The sequence below is a fragment of the Uloborus diversus genome, chromosome 7, assembly GCF_026930045.1.
Source record: "Uloborus diversus isolate 005 chromosome 7, Udiv.v.3.1, whole genome shotgun sequence".
NCBI lineage: Eukaryota > Metazoa > Arthropoda > Arachnida > Araneae > Uloboridae > Uloborus > Uloborus diversus.
In genome coordinates this window covers 66,596,369-66,611,907 of record NC_072737.1, presented here as the reverse complement: position 1 = coordinate 66,611,907, position 15,539 = coordinate 66,596,369, and the positions used below count along the sequence as shown (strand labels likewise).

Here is a 15,539-nt window from a genome sequence, read left to right as displayed (position 1 = left end):
GGAGGGGTGCGTTATGAGATAAGGATTTAAAAAAATGCATAAACCCTTAAAAAAATTGTGAATAATTTTTCTTCATCAGTACACGGTTTTTAAACACCTGTGAATCTGAAGCTATGTTTTAGTGATATTAACGTAATTATTTTCATTTCTGTTTCTCAAGGACTTTTATAGAACTCAGAGATTGCAAAAAGCATTTGACAGAATCACAAAAGGATGCAAGCGTTTTTAAAAAGAGGCTGGCGGCTAAAAGTTTCCAGTACAGTGTGATGTATGCTAAAAATGGGAATCTGCAGGAAATGCTTGACAAAAAGAAATCTGACGCTCATCATTTAGAGGTGAGTTATTTTCATTAAAAAAAATCACTATAGGTAAAGGGGCCTAGTCGGCCATTTAAGAAAGCGATTTCTTTTTTTCTTTTCTTTTCTTTTTTTTTTTTTTTTTTTTCACGTATAAATTTTAGCAATCAACACAACAACAAAAGCGTTGTAAGACTTTAGGCTACACCTTTCTGATAATGATTCACTAAATTGTTTCGGAAATAAAATCATTTTTATTTTAAAAACTAACTTATTGTTAATACGAGAAAATGCTCCAATAGTCGGCCATATAGACATCCAGTGCTCGGCCATGTATGAGTCCAGTAGTCGGCCGTTATAATTTCATTACTCTTATGGGGTGTGAGTGAATAAATTTAAAAAAAAAATATTGAATGGTAAACTTACATCACAGCATTGTACTTAGAAAATTAATTTTTCCAATAATTACGAAAGAATTCTGCATTTTTGATGTCTTCGTAGCATTTACGTTTATATATTTTTTCAATTTGCAACCACTTTGGATATGCATCACATGCAATACATTTTTTATTATCTTTCTTCTCCATCACTTACTAAAGTACTATCATATACTGCAAAAACAGAAACTAAAGAATGGAAAAGACCCGGGTTTTTAAAGAAAGGAATTCCTCTCTAAAACCCCGGAAAGGAATACCCCTCCCCCCCCCCTGGCGCAGCATTAAATGTGTATGCTAAAATAAGGACTCAATAATGGAGTTGATGAAATTCATGATCGATAAAGAGTGAATTAATGATCGATATTATTGACACTTAACTGGTCAAATGTTCATTAGAACGAAACTTCAACATATGGAACATAAAATTAAAATTGTAATTTTGGAAACAATTTCTCCTCAAAACAAAACAAGTAAAAATCCGTCCGAAAAGCACTTAAAAGACTGGTAATTGTTATTGTTGGCACATCTAGAACAATTTATCATAAAAAAGGTACTTTTGTTGTGAACGAACTGGAGTATGACGAATTGTGTTGGTCGGTACTATTTTCATTTTCAGGGAGGGGGGTGGGGAGTGTATGAATTCAATGCATTTAAATGGAAATAAGAATTAAAATACTAGCAAAAATACAAATATAAATTATGTTTTGAGAGTACATTGGGTCAATTGCCCCCCCCCCCTACTGTATTGCCCAAATGACGGGTCTGTATGTGGGTAAATTGAAATTGAAAAATGGGGGACGTCATGAAGATAATCTTACAGTCTAACAACAAGAACATTAGTAAACAATGAATAAACTAAAAGGGAGTGGGTAGCAACGTAATGCAACTTTGAAATCATGTTATTTTAAAACGAATTCAGCATAATTTTAAACAAGAAATAAATTTTGATTTCCTTGTGAAGAAAACCCAATTTGGTTAGAAGCAGTAATAAAAAGTGGTACCAACATTTGGAATAATTAGTCTTAATAGAATACAGGTTTCTTCCCCTCCCCCCTTTGGTGAAGCAAATAGTGTAGCAAAATCAGCAATAAAAGGAATAACCATAGGTTTAACGCTCATTGAAATAATTCGAGCTAACGTAACTAGTGCAGTATTACATCTTAATTCCTTACAATAGGAATGTTTATTCATTGCCGATTAAATACTAACTGCAATAAGATCATTTGTTTTATCCATTTCATCAACGCATGATGATTCGATTTAAAAAAAAAATAATAAAAAAAACCGATAAATCCCATTTGGTAATGACAAGTTGAGTATTAGAACTTATACTCTAAACGCAACGACAGACTGAATTTACAAGCTGTTTTCAACCCCGTTTTTGAGAATTCTAAACTAAAATCAACATTAGAAACAGCAAAAAATGACGAAACGACTCTTTTTGTTAAAGAAAAGTTAAGGCACAAAATTTAAACATTTTCTTTTAAAGAAATGACATTAAAAAGGGAATTTTTACTCAAAACAACTAAATTGCCGCTGTGGTCAATACTTTATTTTAATAACTATTTGATGATCATTAAAAAATCCACATTAAGTACGCAGTCGACTACTAGGTAAATCAACCAAACAGTAAAGAACCAGTGGTCAATCTGCCATGGCCGACTATTGGAAATGCATAAGGATTCAGCAGTCAGCACCCAGTGGTCGGCCACCCCTCTAAAAATAATTGAGTCTAAGATAAAAATTATTTTTTAATTGAAACGTTATGTTACACAATCCATTAAAACATTAGAAAAAAAGCAAATTTACAGTAGAACGAAAAAAAGAGGGTACTTAACGTTTAAAGATGATGTGTGTTCTTAACAAAAAAAAAATAAGCAGAATCTCAAACTATAGAATGATGGGCACACCATTTAAAATAAAATGACTCATTACTACTGTTATAAAACGTACTTCACTGTTGTTGAATGATAATTGGGGACAGATAAAAGAATGTGGGAATGCATAATATCCGATTTTGAGTTATACATATTCTATTTATAAGCAGTTATATGTCCTTGTGGCCGACTACTGAAGCACTTACCCTTTAACAAACAATAAAAACAAATTTATGTGCAAACCGATGGGGGCGCCAATTGCGTAATTGCAAGGTAACTATAACTATAGTCTAGATCTTAAAAACATTTTAACTTCAGCTCGCGCTAAGAAGACAAAGAAATTGAAACCATGTCATGACGTGACGGAACATAAGCTTCTGCTGTGGAAAAAGGTCATCAGGAACAAGACGACTTCGTTAAAAAAAGAAAAAGAAAAAAGACTCAAAACCTATAAGAGCTAATAAAATTAAATATCAACTATGCCCTAGCGCGACTTGTCCTAAAAAAGTAAAAAGTGTTTTCCCCATTGTGTTTCACATCGTTGGACGAAATGGTTCCATACGGCCTAACATCTTTGTTTTAACAATGTTTCTTAACTTAAAATAGGGGTCCCCAACTTCTTAATTTTCCTGACATTTATTTGACAATTTTTATGTTGCAAGGAACTCTATCGGCAGTGTACCACTATTTTTTCGAACCTTTTTTGAGTCACTACTTACATTAAATGACATTGAATACTAAAAATAATTTCTATTTATGAATTTTATTCTTTGGTGAAACATTGAATCATTTGTTATATGTATATATACAGAGGAAGTAGTAGTAACATGGAATGTGTTGGCATTGTGAAACTATTTATTATCTTGGTGATAAGTAGTACTGATTTATCAGTCATGAGTTACCATTCAGAGCGCAACAGTGCGCAGGAATAGTAATTGGTTTTCAACCTAAACAGACACTAGTAATTGAATCAACTACTCTTTTCGCGCACTAGTGCTCTCTGAATGATAACCAAGGCATTTAAGTGTTGCAGAATACAGTGAAACCTGTGTATGACAATACTGTCTATAACCATAAAACTGTCTATAACGATATTTTCCTTGGCCTCAGCAAAATGTCAGCATAAATAATCAACCTGTCTGTAACGATAACCTATCTATAACAACATTTTTTTAGGTCCCAACAGTATCGTTGTAGGTTTTACTGTACCAAAATGTTCCATTTACCACTACTTCTGCTATACATAGCAAGTGGTTCCGTGTTTCAAGAAAGAATAAAACTCCGATCTTTATTCATAATAAATATTGTTACGTATAGATTTCCTTAAAAAATCTAATCTTAAAAATATATATTAATTAATTTAAAAAATACTTGAAATAAGATTTCGAAATGGTGTTTCGCGTGCAGAAAAATACCAGGAACGCAGTACATGACCGTTCTTGTCCCACAACGTCCACTCCTGATAATTCATTCTCAATTTGAACCTTCTAACATTGAAAACTGATTTGTTCATTTTTCAATACTTCAGAAAAACAAATTTGAATAATTTTTCATATTATGACATTTTTTTTTTTTTTTTTTTTTTTAAATCTTTGAATAGTTGGAGTTGAATAAACTTTCAAGAGAACGCAGTCATTTGCTCAGAAAAATTTCCCAAATGCAAGAAGAACATGAAGGGTTCGAAGAAGAGCACCACCAATGTTCTAAACAAGCTGAGGCGCAAAGAAAAGAACTTGAAAAATTACAACAGCAAAACGAGAAACTGACAAAAGGAATAAGCGATGTCTGGGCTCATATAAGAAAGTTGAAAACGGAGCTTTTCTTAGCTGGACAGGTAATCTTTGATTTAAAATTGTATAAAACTGGCAAACATACCCAACGTTTCTTGGGCCAGTGTAATAATATTGAGAAACAATTTATACTTTCCTTTATTTATTTTTACCAGTGCCCCGCGGTTTCACCCGCGTTAATAAGACAACAATGTATTAAAAACACTATTTTAAGTACATCACGCTATGATATATATACACTCTGCCGCAAAAAAAAATATGCACCCAGAAGAAATTCAGCTACTCTCACGAAACTTGGCAGGCATGTAGTGTATAAGGAGATAAGAAGATGATTAAAAATTCAGAATAAAAGATAATTTTATTAAGCAGTTCGATTCCGAGTCACAACTGACTACAACTGTATTTATGTCGAGGACTGCATACTAAGTGCCTTGCCTCCATTATTTTTTATACCGATAGATGGCAGCACCATTACCGGATCGAACAGTTAATGAGAATTTAGAACTAGACCAGGAGCTAATAGCTACCTGGTGCTAGCACCCCCAGAGGTATCGTTTCACTTGGAGGACATTGAGACCACGAGCATATTTAACGTCGCCCAGTCCCCTTTAATGACGACGGTTTGTCTTCGACCATCGAGGTTCGAACTCAGGACCCTCCGGCCCCGAATCCGACACTCTACCGATCGGGCTACCACGGCCCCTATTAAGCAGTTACAGCATGCAAAAGGTTACAAATCAGTAAGCAATAAAGTCACCTCTGGCAGCTATACAAGCCGAAACATGACGTGGCATCGAATCAATTAGGTCACTTATGACCCCCTGCGGAAGATCATGCCATAATCTTTGCCACTGCGTCGTTAATTCCCCTGTATCCCGGGATGGTTGCAGTTGCCTTTTCAGCACTTCCTAGACATGCTCTATTGGTGAAAGGTCTGGTGACCTAGCAGGCCATGGGAGTACGACATATCCCTGAAGACAATTTTGAGATAGTCGCGCAGTATGTGGACGAGCATTGTCCTGCTAATAAATGGCACCTGGGCGACTTGATAGCATGGGCAGAAATTGGCGTTAAAATGCTGTCCACGCATCTGCGAGCTGTCAAAGTACCTTGGAGAACAACTAGAGGTGATCGTGTGTCCTAAGAAATCGCTCCTCACACTGTCACATCTTGTGAAATGGCTGTATGCCGCTCGACAACAAATGCCGGCTCAGAGCGCTGGTCGGTGCGCCTCCACGCACGTGTACGGTGATCATCAGCACTGAGACTGAATCGAGACTCATCGCTGAAGATCACACGCCTCCAATCTGTTACACTCCAAGCTGCCCGAAGTCGGTAAAAATCCAGTCGACACTGCCTGTGATGTGTGGTCAACGGCAAGCGTCTTAATGAACGTCGTCCCCTAATTGTTTCTCTTGATACCACCGAATGCCTGGAAGGAGGTAAGTGGCGTTGAATCGATGCTAGCGACTTTGTCTGTGCCGACGTGGCCGCTCTTCTGATTGCGCGATCCTCGCGTTCATTTGTGTTCCTGGGACGCCCAGACACTCCGCGACGGTAGACTCTCCCTTCCGTGATCCACTGTAGCCAACACCGAGCAACTACCATATCACTCCGACTAAGATTGCGGCCGATACTCCTGTTTGATCAATCTGCTTCTCTGAGCCTATTATACGGCCTCTGTCAAACTCCGTCAGCTGTTCGTACTGCCGCCGGTTACGTCTTAGAGGCATCTTGTCACAATCACGTACCTACCTCCCTAGTCACAATACAGTCTACCGAAGTCAACAGATTCGATTGAATAGCCCTACGGCACAAGTACTCATGCTTTTAAACTCTCCCACCTGTGCAACTCACACGCTTAGTCTTGTTTCATTGGCGCTGAAATTTTAATCATTTGCATATCGGCTACCAAACTGCATTTGTGCCGAGTTTCATGGTTGTGGCTCTAATTCTTCTAGGTGCATATATTTTTTTGCGACAGAGTGTGTGTATATATATATATAGTTAAATTTACATACCCTTATTCACATCAATGTTTTTTCAGAAAAAAAATGAAAATCGAAAAAAAAAAAACAAAACACCCTTGATTTATAAATTAATTTTTAAACGAGCCGGGTAATATATGATAGAGGCAACAAAAGTTTGAGCTATGGATGCAATAAAAAATGCATCATGATTATTATTGATTTAATTAAAGTTTATTGCTGATCCACTTTATCAGTCCATAGCGTGATATTACATAGCCTTCTTCAATAAATGGACTATTCAACACAAAAGAATTTTTCAATTCGAACCTATAGTTCCTGAGATTAGCGAATTCAAACAAACAAACTCTTCAGCTTTATATTATTAGTATAGATGTGATGACTGGACTCGCTTGTTTTAGGAAATTCTTACTGAGATTTCTAGTGAAAATCACTGGCGTAGACCCCTGGTTGGATATTTATAGTGTCAGCCCATAAAAACGTTTTAAAGTTTAAAAAGAATGTAAGCTTGAAGTATTAAGTTTCACTGCAAAATATGTAACTAAACATTTTAAAATATGTAACATTTTAATATATAATTCAAGCAGCATTAAAATGCAATGAAAAAATAAAAAGATACCTTTTTGCATATTTTTTTTACTTAAAAAAAGGGGTGGGAAGGTTGCCCTTTCTGTTGTGGTATTTTATTTCATTTTATACTTCTTATTTTTCCAAGCTATACATTTTTTGGGTTAAACTGTTTGTGAGTATTTTAATTAAATAAAAGCTGATCCCCCCACCCCCAACTTAAAAAATATATATGTACACCACGGGAAATACAGACAAGATAGTTTTTCGTGCCTTTTTTTTTAACTTGAAAAATAAAACACACGTCTTTTTTTTTAAATATCTGTCTTGGTCTGATTTTTGTTTTGGTAAGAAAATAGGCATGGAGACTAGTTTAAAATAAATATAGAGAGATACTCCTAGCTAAATAAAGATATGAATGAATACACACACACACACACAATTGAGATATTGATTTTAAAAATAATTTTTATACCACTGCCAAATTTATCTAAGCGGCCTCCAAATTCGGCATGAAAGGCAAATAGAGCATCTTTCCGCTTGAGGCTAGATGTCTATGAATTAAAAAAAAAAAGAAAAAAAGTAATGGTTTGGTTATTAGTCTTTTTCGAGTTATATCGCTTTTTTTCAAATCTTGGTAAATACAAAGTTAAAGAATGACAAACATAAACAACAATTAAAAATTAATGAAACTCTTTTACCTGCAACGCATAGCGCTTATTTATTCAGCAGAAGCACCGCAAGCATTCAAAAAGTTTCATGATCGACACAAGTCTATAATTATTTATGAAGTTATTGCGAAATTTTATGGCGCGCCTGGTAGCCGTGGGTAACCTTCAAGATGGGATGGCGAGCCGTGCCATTATAAGAAGTTTGTTAGTGACACCCGTCAAAAGGAAATTTGGTGAGCGAGTAAGTTTTTGCCGACGTTGTGCACCGCAGTGGCTAGATTTTTGATAAGTTGTTTAGAAAAGAAGTTATTTAAAGTTGTATGAGATTTTTAGCACTTTTCTATCTGTTTAGTTTTTTTCATTTCTTAGAAATTTAAAAAATAAAATTAAGTTACATTTTAGTGATACTTCTCATTGAATTTCAGACTAACAAACGCCTAGTTATCAGCTTGAAAGAAAAAGAGCAAGATTATATAGTTCTTAATAAAGAAGTAGAATATCAGAAAACTTACATAAGACCTCTGGAATCAGAAATCGAAAGAGTTAAATTTCAAAGAGACAACAGTGTGAGAGAAGTCCTGGAACACAAGCAAATCATTGCTACATTAGAAGGAACAATACAAGCACTTAAAATGCAAATCATAGAGGTAGAAAAGAAAAACTCTAAATTACACTCCGAATTAGAATCTTCAGAAGGGAAATGCAAAAAGCTAAGTGAATCCGAGAGAGATGCATGGGCGGAGTGCAGAGATGTCAAACACAATCTAGAAAAAGCGGTCTATCTTCAAGAAATTGCTGTGCATCGCAGTAAAATCCAAAGTCAACAAATCCGAAGTGTGCACGAAGAATGCAATCAAATGGAAAAGCAAGCAGCTGCAGTAAAAAATGACATGAAAGCTGTTAAATCTTCTTTGAAGCTTCTTGAAGATCGTAACAAAGAGTTGGAGAAGGAGATTCAAGCGAAAGAGGCGGAAAGGTTGGAAGCTTTGAAGTTTAAATCCGAAAAAGAACAAGCAGTTGATGCGTTCAATATGAGGCTGCAATCGCTTCAAAATGATATTAAAGTCCTTAAAGCACAAATGTTGGAAAAGGGTGCTGCTGTGGCAACTAAGGAAGAAAGGATTAATTTCCAAGAAAAAGAGATAGCAAGACTACAGCATGAACTTGATCAAAAAGCCGACGTATTAAGGTTGTTGCAGACGAAGCTAGCTAGTTCCAGACGCTCTCAAACTATAGCTGAGAATCGAGTTGGTGACATTGAAAAGTTGAGGAAGGAGTTACATCGCCTTAACCAACTACTTACTCAAGAAAAATTGAAAAATAAGATGGCAGAAGAAGAGCTGAAAAATCCTAATAACCTTCACAGGTAATAAATACACATATGATCTTTCTCGTGTTCGATGTAAATTATTTATGGCTTTGGTTTCGGAGGGTATTGCAAAACTTCTATATCATTGAATAAATTCAAACTTACACCTTTGATAAGTAACATTTTTCTTCTACCTAATCATCTAATGCGAAGCTAAGCGATATCCAAGATTTTATAGATTCTAAAATAATCCACTACAAGAGGACTATCCAGAACGCCTCATGTCCAGTTCCAGACAGAAGATATATTGCGGGGATGCTTACACGCAGCGGCATTTAGAACAGATAGGAATATTTTTAGTACCACCACTAAAATTAACTGATTTAAGATGGCTGCTTAGAAATCTGTTTATTATTGTTTGATCTTGTCGGTTGCACCTAAGGTTGAAAGCACCTCCTATATGGTTGCTCTAGTAACACACCAGTGACATTTTGGCGGTGCGAGGCATGTATTTCTTTTTATTTATCCCTTTCGTAGAAATGGTACGTCGGAGGATAGGATGTGGAAAAAAGTGCTCAGTCCAAAAACGTCTCTTTCTTTGCCAGAGTGTATTGGAAAGGTATTGAATGGAGCACGGATACAGAGAAGGGGCAATTGCCTCCTCTTGAACCTTTGTCGAGCGCCATCGCCACCAAGAAAGGATGCAGAAGGCGACCAATGTTTCTTCTCGCCTCCCATGCTTAACGCTCACAAATAATTTCAGTAAAAACAAACAACTACACATTAAAAGATATATTATTCACATCCACTTCTGTTTTCAGTAAGCATGGATACAGGGGCGACAATAGCAATTGCACCCTTTCCATGAGAGTCACTTATAGATTAATTACAATGTTTTCTCCCTTTACAACCAGTATTTCGAGAAATAGTTAAAATCACAAATAAATTGCTTTTTGCCAGATCTAAGGGAAACACAGCCACGGTCCCCTGGACGACAACTTCTAGTGTGGTGTCAGAGAGGTGTCTTGAGGAGAGTAAACAGAGTTTGAAATTGCGTCTTTCATTTCGGGAAATTTACGGGGATCATGCACTTCCGATTCTCAAGCCACTCCTTAATGTCACCCAACACAATTTTAGCACAGGGCAGTCTATAAAGGATCTTGCGCCATTAACCTAATAGAACCAACTAACTAAAGAAAATTTAAAATTGCATGTTTAAGACTTCAGTTTTGAAACATTTCAGGAGTAAGGACTCCCTTACCCCTTCTGTAACTTAACACAAAACAGTCTAAAGTGACATTTTTGAGTCTTTTTTTAATTTCTCACAATTAGTCTTTCCCTTTTCCCTCTAAAGTCACTAAAAATGACTTTAAAATGTTTTTTTCTGAGAACAGTTTACGAACCGAACCCCGACTTTCCTCCTAACTTCGATTTCCAAAATTTCGCGGAGAGTCTCTGTACCCATTCTCTATTGTTACTAAAAAGATAGTCTGAATTAGCGTCTTTAAGGTTTCCATTTCGAAAAAATTTCTATTCTATTCTATTCTATTCAAGAGTCACAACTGACTACAACTGTATTTATGTCGAGGACTGCATACAAAGTGCCTTGCCTCCATTATTTTATATACCGATAGATGGCAGCACCATCACCGGATCGAACAGTTAATGAGAATTTAGAACTAGTCCAAGAGCTAATAGCTACCTGGTACTAGCACCCCCAGAGGTATCGTTTCACTTGGAGGACATTGAGACCACGAGCATATTTAACGTCGCCCAGTCCCCTTTAATGACGACGGTGGGTCTTCGACCAGCGGGGATCGAACCCGAGCCCCTCCGGCCCCGAGTCCAATGCCCTACCGATCAGGCTACCACGGCCCCGAAAAAATTTCGAGGTAACTATTCACCTTCTCTTATCTAAAAGTCTTTAACTGGTCGAAAATTGCGTTTTTTGAAGAATTTTCCTGGGAAAGGGTCCCCAATCAGTGGCAAGTTTGAAGTTTTGTCGGTCCCACGCAATGCATTTTTGAGGGTTCCTTCAGAGATGAACGGAACTACGTAGTATTTTTCTACATACCTTTTTAAATTCCCTTTGGTCATGGGAGCCCGTCAAGAATGTGACATGGCAAATCCGCCACTACCCCGAATCCCCCCCAAATTTCTGTGAGAGAGCCACTAAACCTTTCCTTTCCAAAGTTAGCCTTACTCTGGCTTAGAGATGAAAACAGTCGGGAAAAAACCGGAAAATTTCCGAAAAAAAACCGTTTTTTTTCCGATGGAGTAAATTTCCACTTCGGAAAAATTTGAAAAAAAAAAAAAGAATTTTTTCAACTTTTCAGGGATTTAATTGAAATTTTCAGCAAAAAGCGATTAGAAATTTTTTCCACTTAAATTCTGATGCAGTTTACTCCCCCCCCCCCCGTTTTATGTTAAAATACTGTCTAACCTTAATGCAAGTTTTTGTATGATAATATAATTTGCATATAGAGCAAAAAACGTTTAATAATACTTTTTGCAAAAAAAGCTCAAACCAATAACCTTAGTGAGGAATTTATTTTCCTTCTTCATGAAACAAACAAGCATAACATCAACCACAAAACTATGTTTCTGCTGACTGTGCAAATCAAATGTACAAGGTGCGGCAAAAAAAAAAGGCAAGTAATTTTCCACGAAACTTTATTAAAAATGAATAAATTAACAAAACACAAAAATATGAGTAGACCTTTAGCAATCAATAAATTTAATTGGTTTCAAACTAGCAGCTTTTTGCAGTAATACAGAGATGCAACTGCTTATTAAATTTTTCATACGTGTAGTTTAGGGTAGACCTTCGACTCCTAAATAGGCCATACAGTGTAATAAATGGGATTGAGGTCTAGCGAGCAGAGCGTCCACTCAAAAGATAATATCACGTTAAAAAAAAATAATTTGAATTTTTGGCATCTTGAATTCAAATTATGTTTTTCGCAATCACGAGCGTGTGTGTGTGTGTAGGCGTTCGTGTGTGTGTGTGTGTAGGCGTTCGTGTGTGTGTGTGTGTAGGCGTTCGTGTGTGTGTGTAGGCGTTCGTGTGTGTGTGTAGGCGTTCGTGTGTGTGTGTAGGCGTTCGTGTGTGTGTGTAGGCGTTCGTGTGTGTGTGTAGGCGTTCGCGTGTGTGTGTGTAGGCGTTCGTGTGTGTGGGACATGGACGCCACCGCCCAGCAAAAGTGGATTTCGGGGGACAGTGCTCAGGACCAGCCGCGCCGCCGCCGGTGGACGGTGGTGCTGCAGGCCTGGTCCAAGCTGAAAAAGGCACGGACGCCAAAAACGGTCAAGTGAGAACAATAAGCAATCGTGATTGCTCAAAAAAAAAAAAAAAAAATGCGCCTTTCACCACTCTTGTCTTTTTGCCCATATGAATCGGTGTGGAGTTCAAGGAAAATGTCCAGTTTACATTGCTGAAGTGCTCTTAAGCCCACAGAAGTACAATAACTTCTAAAATGTCCTTCTGGTTCTCTTATTTGATTCATTTTACAGCCTTCATCCACAAAAAACGAGATTTTTTTCCGCTCGTGCTGATTCCATCACAGACCAAGCACGACTTCGGATTTTGGCGATATTTAACATTTTTTAAGGTTCTTGGCTACAAACCAATTCTTATTACATGAAATACACCGCCAGCTCAATCAATTCCAGCCAAGGACTGCAGTTTCGTGCTTATTAGCACTCATCAGCCCGGCATAGGAGTGACTGAGCTGGAGGTGGAAAACCTCTTAAGGAAGCCAAGAGTGCCAAACAAACTGGTGGCTAATACAGAATTAGCACTGACCAGACGAGTGCCCGAAACGATGGTTCGGTTCAACTCGAATTTTGAAGGCAAGGCGAGTATATTCAAAAAGTTACCGCCCTATAGCCAGGGCTAAGGCAGAAATACATGAAATACACCGCCAGCTCAATCAATTCCAGCCGAGGACTGCAGTTTCGTGCTTATTAGCACTCATCATGTATTTCTGCCTTAGCCCTGGCTATAGGGCGGTAACTTATTGAACAATTCTTATTGTTCTGGGGGATATGAGCTGGTTGAATACTATATCTTTCAGCGTGGCCTTGCTGCCCGTCCTAAATGTTTTTGGCACCTTTGGAGTCATACAAATGCCTGAACTTTTTGGAACTCGTAAAATTTTTGCTTGAGCTTTTTTTCCCCCTTAGTCGCACTTATCGGCAGGGCCCGATTAACCTCTGAGATTAGGGGAAGCTTGGTTTCATTTTGGGGCCCCCCACTTTTTGTTTGGGGAAATTTTTCAAACATTCTATGCACATTGATAGAACACTAACTGACGCTAAAAGGGCCAGAAAAATTCAGAACTTAAGTCAATTCCACCTTACCGACTGACAGAAATTTATATATTACGTATGCTGCGCTTGAATTCTCAGGAAATACGGGTAGTAACATGTTGAATCATACTTGATACTTTATAAAGGAAATTAAATGACATAAAAGTACATTGTAACAGAGTTGAATCAAATCTCACATTTGAAAAATCTACCTTATGGCTACATTTTATCAAATGTATTTCTATAATAATATTTAATTCTTTCAAACATTTTTGTCTAGGAAGTTTTAATGTTTGCAATATCTTTATAAAACGAGGTCAAAAGCAGAAACTAATTTTTAAGCACAGTTTTACAGTGATATTTGGGCTCCCTAAAAATTCTAAGGGGAAGCTCAAGCTTCCCGAGCCTTTTGGGTAATCAGGCCCTGCTTATCGGTCACAAATTCCCATCTTAGAACGACTGCTTTCGTGGAAACCCAAGGATTTCATTGAACTCACTTTTGGATGACCTGACGATTACTCAAATGTTCATTGTTCAGTTTGTAAACTTTCCGGACATCGACGATCATTTCCAAGCCACTCGAAACGACATACCGTTTCAAATACTGTTTGCCGAGGCATTTATTAAAATGAAATTACCTTTCTTCCATTCGATAATACAATTTTCGTCCGATATTTTTTTTTTTTTTTTTTTGCCGCACCCTGTACACTGCCGTGCTAAGCATAAAAGTGGAATTTGAAGTTGGGCTCAAGCTGAGATATTGTGTTTTAAAGTTTGGCTCTTCCATATATTTGATTCAGATTTCTTTCTTTTTTCTTTTTTTAAGTTCTAGATCAAATGACCCTAAAACATTTTATTTATTATGTAAAATACAAAACAGAGAACAACTTGGTTCTAATAACTCAGTTTTGTTCAAAAGTACTGGTATGACTACTTTTACTACTGTGCTTAGCACGGCCATGTGAATAAACTGAAACTCCAGTTTAAGTTTTGGTTCAGCTTAAAAAAAAAAAACAATTTAGTTTTGATTTGGACTTAGACTGGGTTGGAAAAAATCAAAAGTCAATAGCTTTTAGTTCCAGACAGTAACATTGTGTTATTTTTCTTTCAAAAGAAAAAATATCATGTTTGAAAGTTGAAAATTTCAATTAATATTTCAATTTTCAAAGGCAATCTAAAATATAAAATGTAATTTTTATGATTAGACACACATTACCCAATATTAATGGTTGAATGACGACTGAACTTATTTCTGGAGTTTGACCATGAAAGCTCTCAGTTATAAAGCAAAAAGGTTTTTTTTTTCTAATTAATCTTACCTTTATGTGTATTTCTGTCCAGCAGAAAAAGAAGATGTGTGGATAGCATATATTTTTTGATGCTTAACCCTTTATATGTTCCAAGAAACACAGAGCAATTAAGAAACCCTAACTTTATTCATAAAGAAATTAAAATTTCCATTTTTTCTAAATTTTCCCGAAAAAAAAAACTTTTTTTTCCATCACTTCAAAATTTCTGGAAATTTTACATCTCTACTCTGGTTTCAATTTTGGGAACGTTTTTGTGAGGAGTTCCTCCACCCCGTGTTTTTCCTACCGTTATCAAACAATACATGAAGCAGTGTTTCTAGGAGGTCAATGTATAAAAATTTTCCCGAAGAGTTGCTTGATTTCCACTTCTGGCAACGTTAGGGCATGCGCGAAACGTCAAACAAAGAAGACCCACTATTGCCTTTCAAATAATAATAAAACTAACTGCAGAAATGCCAACATGACAAGTTTAATATTAGTGAAGTTTACTTCTAAAATCGTACAATTTATTAAAAATCAGTATAACATATTTTTAGACTTGAAATGTCTTAAAATGTTTTTAGGGTAATAATGACTACTATTAATTTATTTGTTCAAAAATATATTTTCAAAGACTTGAAAGCAATAGTCTGAATATTGTATAGTAAATTTCAAAAGAATCTGGCATTAACCATTGTTTTAAGGGGAGCTAAATACCAAAAATAATAAAAATGGAATGGACAGACTCAGTAAAAATATTAAAATTTGCTTAAAAACAAGAATCAGTAACAAATTTCAAATGAAATAATCGTTAATTTGCGGAAAAGTGGGTTAAAAAGCATCATTAAAAACTCATAAAATAATAAATAATAGTAACAACAGCGTAGCACTGTTCTTCATGACTGTAATTCTGGATAAAAATTTTGGAACTTAAATTTTATTCACTTTATTTAAAATTTCTTATCGTTTTTCAGGTGGCGAATGTTACAAGCAAACGACCCAAC

At 36.3% G+C, this 15,539-nt stretch overlaps 1 protein-coding gene across 1 annotated transcript; it reads left to right on the top strand.

Annotated features, from left to right (window-relative positions):
* Window positions 1–266: 266 nt before the first annotated feature.
* Window positions 267–8,996, top strand: LOC129226717 (cilia- and flagella-associated protein 58-like). Its single transcript, XM_054861345.1, has 2 exons — window positions 267–335; window positions 8,052–8,996. Exons 1-2 carry the CDS (start codon window positions 267–269, stop codon window positions 8,994–8,996), a joined length of 1,014 nt encoding a protein of 337 aa, XP_054717320.1.
* Window positions 8,997–15,539: the final 6,543 nt, after the last annotated feature.

Coding starts and splice junctions, on each gene's coding strand:
- LOC129226717 (XM_054861345.1), top strand. CDS start 267: ATGTATGCTAAAAATGGGAATCTGCAGGAAATGCTTGACAAAAAGAAA. Junction 336..8,051: donor CTGACGCTCATCATTTAGAG/GTGAGTTATTTT, acceptor ATTGAATTTCAG/ACTAACAAACGCCTAGTTAT.